This window comes from Cydia fagiglandana, chromosome 11 (assembly GCF_963556715.1).
Source record: "Cydia fagiglandana chromosome 11, ilCydFagi1.1, whole genome shotgun sequence".
Taxonomy (NCBI): domain Eukaryota; kingdom Metazoa; phylum Arthropoda; class Insecta; order Lepidoptera; family Tortricidae; genus Cydia; species Cydia fagiglandana.
Window position 1 is genome coordinate 15697144 of NC_085942.1, and position 11575 is coordinate 15708718.

General features: G+C 37.8%; 2 protein-coding genes across 3 annotated transcripts in view; both read left to right on the top strand.

Moving 5' to 3' along the window:
- The window catches only part of LOC134669093 (cytosolic Fe-S cluster assembly factor Nubp1 homolog), a 285812-nt gene extending 279566 nt beyond the window's left edge, over nucleotides 1-6246 (top strand). For both annotated transcript variants that reach the window (XM_063526624.1, XM_063526623.1), the window contains 6 exons: nucleotides 3007-3108; nucleotides 3718-3808; nucleotides 4281-4352; nucleotides 4738-4931; nucleotides 5125-5311; nucleotides 5847-6246. In XM_063526624.1, the coding sequence (XP_063382694.1) occupies nucleotides 3007-3108; nucleotides 3718-3808; nucleotides 4281-4352; nucleotides 4738-4931; nucleotides 5125-5311; nucleotides 5847-5881 (681 nt within the window). In that variant the 3' untranslated portion in view covers nucleotides 5882-6246. The remainder of the gene's footprint in view (nucleotides 1-3006; nucleotides 3109-3717; nucleotides 3809-4280; nucleotides 4353-4737; nucleotides 4932-5124; nucleotides 5312-5846) is intronic.
- Nucleotides 6247-8695: 2449 nt separating this feature from the next.
- On the top strand, nucleotides 8696-11270 carry LOC134668577 (FAD-linked sulfhydryl oxidase ALR). Its single transcript, XM_063526020.1, has 3 exons — nucleotides 8696-9022; nucleotides 9249-9451; nucleotides 9841-11270. Exons 1-3 carry the CDS (start codon nucleotides 8915-8917, stop codon nucleotides 10001-10003), a joined length of 474 nt encoding a protein of 157 aa, XP_063382090.1. The 5' UTR covers nucleotides 8696-8914; the 3' UTR covers nucleotides 10004-11270.
- The last annotated feature ends 305 nt before the right edge of the window (nucleotides 11271-11575 follow it).

Genomic DNA, 11575 nt, shown 5'->3' on the forward strand with positions numbered 1-11575 from the left:
ACCTGTCGTCTCGTTGGACCATGTTGACGTTTCCAGGCTGCTAAAGGATATAATTTTCCTGAAGGACAGTCTGGCTGAAATGCAGGCTAAGTTGGAGGTATCGAACAATACCATCAGTGAATTACGTTCTGAATTAGCGTTAATACGTAGTGCTAGTTCGGAATGTAGGTCAGATAACTCTAGCATACGTTGCGCGGAATGCGTCCATCGGCGGTTTCGAGTCCGCGAATTTGGATGCGTCGGCGATTGCTGAGCAGGCGACCGCTGACCCGCGCCCCGCCGCCCGCCCGTCTACGTCACCGGAGACGCGCACGTCACGCGAGAGTACGTTGACCCCAAAACGTTCCTACGCTGCCACTGCCGCTAAGCCGCCTGCTTTGTCCAAGTCTAAGCAGCGGCCGAAGAAAGGGGTGCAGAGCCTTCGTGAACCTGTTCACAAGGATCGGTCACAGCTGACTCTAAAAGAGTCCGGATGCGACAGAGATGGCTTCAAGAAGGTGGAGAGGAGAAAGAAGTCAGCTCGTCCGAATCAGTGCGGTACCGCACCGACTGGACCTAACCATTTGCTGCGTCCTGCAACACCGACGACGCTGCTGTATGTGTCCCGATTACACTACCTTACGAAGGTCGAGGAGATCGTGAAGTATGTACGAGCCAAGTCCGGATTCATCCTGAGGGTCGTGAAGTTGGAATCTCGACACAATGTGAATTTTAATTCTTTTGTGCTGAGCGTTCCGACTGAACATCTAGCGACCTTCACCAAGGAGGAGTTTTGGCCGAAGGGTGTCAAGTTCCGGCGGTTCCGCGGCCGGCTCCCTGACACTGCGGGGTTGCGAACTGCATCGCAGCCATAATTGTGTTTTTAGTTTTAAGATATATTTTGTATTAATATGTATGCTAGTTTTAAGGTATTTATCTATGGGCCAATAGTTGCCTGAAAATAAATGTTTTCATTCATTTTCATTCATTCATTCATAAATATTTTGTACCACCTTTGTAAACCTCACCCATAACCATACAATAAATATTTTTTGATTTTTTTGATTTGATTTGATTTGATGAAATTTGGAATCCAGCTCGGTTATTGTGTGCAAGCGTAGGAAAAAATCTAAAAACAAAAAAGTTAGTAAATAGGGGGGGTCCCCATACAAATTTCTTTTTTATTGTGATTGACATATAGTACCTAAACCTAACCTACTTCCAGATGACCTAGAAGGATGAAATTTGGAATCCCGCTCGGTAATTGTGTGTAAGCGTAGGAAAAAATCTAAAAATAAAAAAAAGTTAAAAAATAGGGGGGGGGGGTCCCCATACAAAAAACCTGTAATACGCGCTAAACAACCGGCCAACGATGTGTCGTTGGCGGCGCGCGGCACCACATAATTAATACAAAGAACAGAAGTAAAAAACATGCAGCGGAAACACAAGAAAAAACATTAAATCTCAATACCTGCCTAGTTTTCTTTACAAAAAGTATTGATATCCCATCAAAAACATAAATGTAAAAAAGGAGAGCCAAGTTCAATACAAAAATTATGCTTGGCTGTGGGGTTCGCCGCAAAAAGAATGGAGATCTAAATGAGTGCCAAGTTCTATGCAAAATCCAAATATGTATTTATAGGAACAAAATAACATTATAAACAAGTATTAAACTCTATTTCTTTGCTTTATTGGATACCTATAACAATTGCTGTTATTTAAAAAAAATGTGAGATCTTAAAGTAGGTTAGATTTGGCTTGGCCAGTTTTTATCAGAATTACAAAATATATATGTTGAATAACTTTATAAAATGACTGATGTAATGAAAACTGGCCAAGTCAAATCTAACCTGCTTTAAGATCTCGCATTTTTTTTAAATAACAGCAATTGTTATAGGTATCCAATAAAGCAAAGAAATAGAGTTTAATACTTGTTTATAATGTTATTTTGTTCCTATAAATACATATTTGGATTTTGCATAGAACTTGGCACTCATTTAGATCTCCATTCTTTTTGCGGCGAACCCCACAGCCAAGCATAATTTTTGTATTGAACTTGGCTCTCCTTTTTTACATTTATGTTTTTGATGGGTTGTTATTACAGAAATGGGAGTCTCAAAGTTAACGACCACTTTACTCATCATCTCATCAAATATTTACGTATTAGGTAGGTACTTATAGTACCTAATGTTATGGCGGTGTGTTTGTACTGTTAATAATGTCGATTATGGGTGTGTGTGTACGGTGAATTACAGGATTAGAAACTATGCATGGCTGGTAGGTAATAGTAGGTATTAAACAGCAACAGCCATACATTGGTGTTCATATTATTGGTTATCGATTATAGAAAAGGTATTTGTAAACTGTTATCATGGTAGGCAATTATGTTGCTTATCGGTAGGCTTTATTTTTATTGCATTATATTGATTTGATTGAACAAGTTAAACTCAGCTGATAACGAGTTTACGGCCTTTTCTATTTTAGATTCGAGATAGTAATGATCAACAGTGACTGAAATTGGTACATATGTACCGCACTAAAGAAAGAGTAACCATGATTACGAGAATTACGAGGTCTAACCGAAGTCATGATCACTCATTCTTTTATTTACAATTCAAACACGAGTTACGAGAAATCGAAATGTCACCCCACTTGAACACACATCCACCCCATAGATAGGTACCTACCTACCCAACCCACAGATTATTAATATAACCCAACCGCAACGCATACCTTTACCCTCTAGCGGCCCACCATACAACGAAAATTGGCAATCGAATTTGTATCAATGGCATTAGAAAATAAAGTTGAATTTGTTTTGTTTTAAAACCGAAGGAACAAAACAAAAGCAACTCTGTTCCATTTTATCAAGATTCAAATTTCGTTAAAGGTAATTTGTACTAGTATTATTAGGACGAACCCCAAGAGGTTACTTTACTCTTCCTTGAACATGGGTCCGAGTTTGAACCGTAGGTAATACTTACGGATGGCTAATTGGCTATAAGAATTATTAATGCGTATGTCCAGGTGGGAATTCTGGACGCGGACATCTGCGGGCCGTCGCAGCCCCGCGTCCTCGGCGTGAGCGGCGAGCAGGTCCACAACTCGGGCTCCGGCTGGTCGCCTGTGGTGAGTCATTTTATAACAAGAAACTTTAAAACTGAAAAAAGTTATACTCCATTCCGACCGTTAAAGAAACAGATCAGGTATATGTAGCTAATGTAGGTATACTTATTTATTATTTACCTACGAGTATGACCTTAACGTTCTGAGATGCACTCAATCACCTCACTTTCTTATACCTATGTCATTTACAGATGTATTAGTGCATAATTATTTTCCATCGTATTTTCACGGAAACGCTCGAACGTGTCTTGCAATTTCAGTCAGTTTCGGTACAAAAAGTACTGAGGTTGAGTGAAGTAGCATGACAAATACGAAGGTTTCCAAGAAAATTTGATGGAAAACAATTATGCACTACATATGTAGTAATTTACACTTTGCCGCTGCAAGCAAGGAGCAGGAACATCATGTGAACAGCTCTGTAGCATTAATGTTTACAACTTTACATTTTGCCTAAAGGATTTTGTGGGAAAAAAACTGTAGCTGCGTTCGAAAACAACATAACATTGCCTGTATAATACATACCGCGTATATATCATGCTGCAATAACACAATAGATTATAGAGTATAATGCTACCAAAGGTAATGATAATTTGAAATGTTTAATTATTTCAGTATGTAACGGACAATCTGTCTCTGATGTCCATCGGCTTCCTACTGGGTAGCCCCGACGACGCAGTGATTTGGAGAGGACCAAAGAAGAATGGTACGTTAAGCGTCTAAATAGTTAACTGACCCATCTTAATCCTTATTGCAACGTGATAAGGTCCTACATACTCTAATCAAAATCTTCCTTGGTTGTGATGGGTACATTATAAGCCACATACTATAATTGTTAAGTTATACAGGGTTTTGAGGGTTTTCTTTACATTGCACTTAAAAGTCAGGCCACACCGGCTGCGTGTGCGTAGACGTGCACGTGCGCTAAACTGTTGGAGCCGCCCACGCACAAGTCACGCAACCGGTGTGTCGTCTCTCATAAGGAACTGTATATTACAACGCCCACGTGCACGTCTACGCACACGCACCCGGTGTGCACAGGCCTTAAAACCTAAAACGACCGTACATTATTGCAGTGGAAAACTTAATTAGTTTCTTAACACTTTTTTGGATTTTTTTTTTACTTTATGCTATACAGTATATTAAGTAACTTTCTTATAACACTTTGCTCGTTACAGGTATGATCAAGCAGTTCCTCAGCGAGGTAGATTGGGGAGAACTCGATTACCTATTAATTGATACACCTCCCGGTAAGTCGTCATAAATGTTTCTATTTCAAAACGGCAAATTTAAAGTGAGGTATTTATATAGCATTAAAAAAAGGAAATACGTACTTACACCATTCACCGTCTTGCCACTGAAGTAACGAAGTTTTCATTTTCGTTTTTCCTATTAGTTCGAAAATTTACAAGTTTCGTCGGTCGTCGTCGTTAAGCTCTGCCGAGGGCAAATATTGACTAAATAAAACTTACACTCATGTTTCAGAATTGTATAATTTAGTTTGCCAAATCTGGGAAACCCTCGTAGCGGCGTCAATTTAAAAACATATCTTGCTGTCTTCCCATAAGATGTGTATTTTACAGCGATAGCATTAAGCGGGCAAATTCTAACTAATAAGGACATCTATATTTACAGGTACATCAGACGAGCACCTATCCGCCGTGCAATACCTGACCGGCGCGGGTTTGACCGGCGCCCTAGTAGTGACCACGCCGCAAGAAACCGCGCTTCTCGACGTGCGTAAAGAGCTGCAGTTTTGTAAGAAACTGAACGCGAGAGTGCTCGGTGTGGTGGAGAATATGTCGTTGTTCATATGTCCCAATTGCAAGGTACGCTACATTAATTATTTGTTTTTAATATAGCTCACAAGACAGGGTCAAGTCCCTGTGTTTTTCAGATCTTAACTGTCATTATTTGACCTTCAGACTATAATTCAATTACATTACAATATATGTACTTTTTCTCAATTCATGTGCATTGAGTTTGCGCGTTAACCTCAATATTCCTTTATTTATCTTGTAGACACGCAGCGAGATCTTTCCAGCGACAACCGGAGGCGCAGCACAAATGTGCCTCGAGCAAGCAGTACCCCTACTGGGCGCTTTGCCGTTAGACCCCGTGCTGGCGCGCTGCTGCGACGACGGACGCGACTTCGTAGCTGAGCTGCCCGGCTCGCCGGCCGTCACCGCGCTAATGGGCATTGTTGACAGTGAGTCTAATGCGTCACACAATGGGGTTGGCCGGTGGAAGTTTTTAGCAGATGGCGCCATCATAGCTTGCCCCGTCAATCCCTAGAATTATGTCCCTTTAAGCCAAGTCTCATAGAAAAAGGGGCAAGCTATGATGGCGCCATCTATAAAAACCTTTGACAGTTGCCAACCCCATTGTCTTTTGTTTGCCCCTTCTAGACTCGCAGCACCGCCCTCCTGTTTATTGGCGTGAAATTTAAATTTGAAGTTTTAGCTTCCAACGTAGCCCACAAGATGGCAGAATCTACAATGCACAAGAAAAGGTACGTGAACTGTAGGTAGCACGAGCACTTGCTTTGGCGTGAAGTGTCAATGTACAGTTTGTTTCCGATTCAGGCCACAAGATGGCAGACCCTCCACCGCGCACGGCCCCTTTAAAGGCCACCAAAGTATTATCTATTAGTTCTTAATTGTGATAGAGCAAAATTACAAATGGATTTTCTATAATTTCTACCTACATAGTTTTCTTAACTTAGACTTTCTCATTTGTTTCAGAAATTGTAGCCGCGTGCGAAAGTAGTTCTAGTTAATAAGCGATGCTTTATTGTTATACTTTATATAATTTATATAATTCTGTCTGCTATAGTCCGTTTTTTTTAGCATTAGAAAGAACTTCGCTTGTGTTTCTAAATCTGGCACTTTTAGCGGTAACAATTTGAAGTAAATTATATGTATTGACCATGCTACATTAGATAATTCAATAATTATTAACAATAAACGAGCCTGATAAAAACTGCACGCTTGCTTCTGCGGAGTTCTTTCTAATGCTAAAAAAAACGAACTATAGTCCAGCTCACAATGTATTTCACTTTAATAACTGAAGCTGAAGCTAAGGCACAAAATATGTGTGTTCAGATCATTATGTATTCGTTATAAATAAATGTTATTTTTTTTAGTATTTTTTATTCCTTCCTATTCTCCACCAGTCTGCCAGATATATTCAATAACAACCATATGACAACTAATACGAGTTCAGAATAACTTCACCACCACCGGCGCCCAGGGAATAATTATTTCGATTTAATTACGATGTAACCAAAAAGTCCAGGGCCGCTTTTTATAAACCTACAAGTTCGCTGTTTGCCTCTCATCTTAGATGCTAGAATGTAGAAGGTGCAATGTTTCCCACAATCTGATCAAATTGTCAATTTCATCGCCGATCCCACGACAAAATTGACCCTAGGATAATTTATGATCAAATTGGCAATTTGATTCTCTCGTCTGGACCAGCCTTCACAATAAAATTTAACATGCGCTTCAGCTAGCTACATCCACGGACGTAGAGAGTAATCGGGATAGTGTACTCTGGCCAAAAAGTGTGTCCACATGAGACACCAAACCTGAGCCCTCCATCTCTTTCTAATTAGGGTGACCATGAGTCATATATATGTGGGATATTAGCATAATCCAGGCCAGGATCTTTTCTCATTCGTGCATAATCAGAGAAAATCATACTGTATTTTCCCTATGCTAGTATAATTGTCCCAGAAAAGAGATGGATATAGTTTTTTTCTCTCCTGTAAAACGCTTCACACAACCTTACTTAATTTAGTCGTTATAAAAGCTGTTACTGTGGATGGGCGTAATCGCGATCATGGTCGATGGTGAGGAAGGTGTGGTCCGCCGTACGTACATCAAAAACACAGCTATAAGAGAGCGAGACAGATATCCAGGATGGGGTAAAACGTTGTACTACGTAACTAGGTAATTCGCAAATCGTGTAGATTAAAAACACTGCCCTCGGTCGTATTTTAATTTATCACCACTCTACGAATTTAATTCCTACTTTCAACACTTGTATCGCAAATTACTTTATATTAATACTATAGCGACTAGTTATCGATACTAGTCATTTTCTCAAGCCCTAGCGTAGCGTGGCGTAACAATTTATGTTTATACACGAAATTATCTTGAGTATTGACTAAAATAATAAAATATTAGCACACAACGAAATAAAAACTTACATTTAACTGTGTAAACCGGCATCTTACACTATTTATGCTCCTCATAATTTAACAAAATACCTATCACTATCAATATCATACTCATGGTGTGTTCATATACGTGATGACTTCCCTTTTGCATACTTAAGCTATTCTTTAAGCGTAAGCGTCATCGTAGATCTGTGATTGTAACAAAATTTTCAAATTTGCCGCCTTTGTATACTGACGGAAATGTGTGTCCAACCTATATAGAATCGATTACATATATATAAATAGTTAGAATTAACGTTTCAGTAATTAAATATTATGTAAGTAAGTATAAATATAAGTCTGTAATGTCTAAGGACTTAGTATTTAATTTTTGGCAATTATATAGCTCTCATAACATGAATCGAATAGTTAAACATGCCGAAATAAGTATATCTTTATTTATTTATTAGTATACTATTTAGGTAAACTTATTTTTACATTAAGTATGTACGTAATAACAATTCTGTAAGACCGATCCAAATCGTACCGATATCATAGTCACCCTAATGAGTTTGACAATGTTTTCTTGTATTGTACAAGTGTGTGTGTGTGTGTACACGAAAAATATGTCATCAAGTTGGGGATACCAATTAATATCCAAAGTTACTACAATTTCTACCATATTCAATTTAATGTTTTTTTTGTTATGCACATGCTTGGTTTAATCAGTTAATAATATTAACATCATAATAATTAACAAATTACTTAAAAGATATCAGAACTGTAATCGGAATATAGCACTAAAATATTATAAGAAGATAATGAATTTCAGTAGTATATTGATATAATTTCTACCACAATGGTATCTTTTTAACATTGGCAACATGTGCGAGTGAGACACAGGGCTCGGGTTTTCTATCTCATGTGGACCGTTTTCTCTAGTCTGGTACGAACAACTTTCTGTCTCGGTGATAAGGTTCAAATTAGTGTGGCAAAAAAAGTGACAAATCGCTCCAGTTTAAACAATATAACTTCATGGCTACATCACATGTTCCGGGTGCAAGCACCTACAAAATCTTGTAGCTTGGCAAAAAAGAGTAGAAATTAAAAAGTGGCAACACTGTAGTGTCATCCCGTTTTCTTATATATTGGTTTGAAAGGGACGACACTACAGTGCTGCCACTTTTTAATTTCTACTCTTTTATGCAAAGCGTTTTCACGTCACATACCTATAGATGGTCAAGCAAATCTTGTCAGTAGAAAAAGGCGCGAAATTCAAATTTTCTATGAGACGCTATCCCTTCGCGCCTACATTTTTCAAATTTGCCGCCTTTTTCTACTGACAAGATCTGCTTGACCAAGTATAGAAAAAAAACAACAGTAAAGCACGTGACGTTATTTTGACGTTTCGTTTGACATTGACACTTGACAATCAGATCAGCGGTCATGGTGATGTTCAACCGGCGATATATTTTTATTTAAACTCAAACTTAAATCTCTGATTGCATATGTTTATACATTTTTGCAGGTATAAATTCAATGGGTTCAATAATCAAGTGATATTTCATTTTAAAACTCTGAACTTGGTGTTGCACAACAGTCGTTATCTTTGCACGGGCTTAGATTCTAGGATCGTGGCTGAAACCCGAGATGTCGGGCCACGGCTCTGATGACGAAGAGAAGCCTTGTCGGGCATGTTCCGATTTTAAATCGTGGGCCAAGTCGCAGAAGCCCTTGAAACCTGGTGCTCTGAAAAAGGTCAGATTAGGTTATGATTAACTTCGAATCTTCTTAAACTTTCTGGTAAATTCTATGGAATATAAGAGCAAGCTTGCATAATATTTTGTTCTAATTTAGTATGATATATCATGTCTTGCATTTATAAAAGGTTAATTGTTTTACTGGATATTATGAATTTTATTTGGTACTTCAGATCATGTTTAAAAGGTAATGTTAATATATTTATTCCACATATTTTGGCCAGGATTCTTCTCCCAAGCCACCCCGGAAGGACTGCCCGTTAGACAAGGAAGAGCTTGGGCAAGCAACATGGGGCTTCCTACACTCCATGGCCTCCTACTACCCGGAGAAACCCACAAAGGCTCAGGCCAAATCTATGACACAGTTCTTCAATATCTTCTCCCAATTTTATCCTTGTGAGCCATGTGCGTTAGATTTTAGGGAAGAGTGAGTATTATTTTTTCATTCTTACACAGTAGAATAGGAATATTCAGTACAAATTATGATAATTTGTGGCATGATTCAATTTTGCATAAGTTTACTCATAACAATTTCAAATGTTCATCCATGTTGAAGTGGCATGTGTCGCTGGCATTTTCTTTAAACATTTGTAAATTGATAACAATGTTTGTAAACTGCAAATTCTTACAATTTGCGACATATACATCATTTTAGAAATGTTGGAATTATAACTTTCCTATGATTTTTTAAATTTCATAGAGATGCTTCTGTGGAAATTTATCATGAGAAGGGATATTTTTCTTAACAGTTTTCTCACCCAGACAAACAGATAGGTAGATAAGTTAGCTGATTAAACACAATGTTTAATTTTTCAGTTTAAAAGAAAACCCTCCTCAGACCGGCTCAAGAAATGCACTAGCAAAATGGCTGTGTGAGCGACACAACACAGTGAATGAGAAACTTGGTAAACCAGCATTTGACTGCAGCAAAGTGCATGAGAGGTGGAAAGATGGCTGGCTTGATGGTTCCTGTGACTGACGGATAAAACCCATATCTAGAAATAGTTGTATTTTGAAGTGAAACAAAACCTCAAGAGGCCATATAGGTACTAAAGTCATATGCTTGCTGCAATATGTAGTTAGCTTCAGTGGAAATCATATCATCATAAATACCGAGTCACCAACCCTCTGACATAAACTTGCATAAGCAAATAATTCTTTTGGTCTTAATTTTATTCATTAGAGCAGCGGTCGGCAACCTTTTAGCAGCCAAGGGCCACATAGCAGTTAAAGAAGTTGACGCGGGCCGCACTTTGTTAATATTTATGACTTATCATACATTGTCATTTATCAATATTACATACAAAATAGCCAGAGGGAGGCTCGCGGGCCGCTGGTTGCCGACCGCTGCATTAGAGGAATTATTTTAGATTTCCGTTTTTTTTAAGTTTCGTAAACTGTTTTCATTGTTATGCCGCAATAATAAGATTTGATAATAGTTGTAAATGTCTGATGCTTTTGTTATCTGTCTGAATTTATTCACGTTAGAATACTTTGCTGTTTGTTTTAAATGACGAAAAGTATTTTAAACCAAAATATTTTACCTGCTTTAGTTAATTTTATGTAGTTACATAAGATTTAAAATTGTATTGTGCCTGATAAGTCCCAAGTGTTATTTATTATTCAGTTTTTTTGGTGATATATAAACGTGTTTAAACATGGCAGTCGTTTTGTATTTCTTTTTAACCATGTTACTGTTTAGGCTTGGGAAATTTTGAGACCTTACTTGTAGGGCCTTAAGAGCGTGAACCTATAGTACTTATTTTCTTTCCTGCATTCCATCTTCTGTTTCATATAGTCAAAGGTTATAAAATGATTCTTTACTATTTTTAACCCTTTGAATGCCAAGAACGCCTAAAGACGTCGTTACTTGTCGTGCCCACAGTGCCAAGGACAATTTTATTATAGGTGTCATAACACCACCTTGTGACGCTGTCCAAGTAACCTTCACACTTACTAAGGTTTACATTAGCACGCTTGCGCCCGAAGATTGGCGTTTGAGAGATGTTCGTGTTTATGACGAAGTGTTCAAAATGTTAAGAATTTTTATGAGCTCTATTTACAGCAATACAAATGAATCCTTTTGATGAATGTACATGAACTGAACATTCATTATGATAATGTGTGAAAAAATAATGGCCTGTAAATGATTTTCACTAAAATAGATGGCGTTGTCATTGCCATATATTTAATGTACAGTGCTGTGATAGTCAATGTAATCCAGTGAACACTGTGAACATGCTTTGGTCAGGGAAAGCTATTTAGATAATTTGTTGATACATTTGTACTATATTTTAATGTGTTGTTATTATATTAAACGTTTATACTCTTCTGAGTAAGAGGTAAGTTTATTTTTTATAACCATTTAATTTGTTAACCTTTCCACTATGATATTTTGGCCGTTGAGCAACTATTGGCATAATAACCTTTTCGTACATATCATAAAAATCATTTGTTTCAATTTGAACTTTAACAGATGTCAATAGAGTCTAATGTTCTTCGTATGAACTAGAGTGGTTTCACAGATAGAAGCACAATGGATACTTCTATT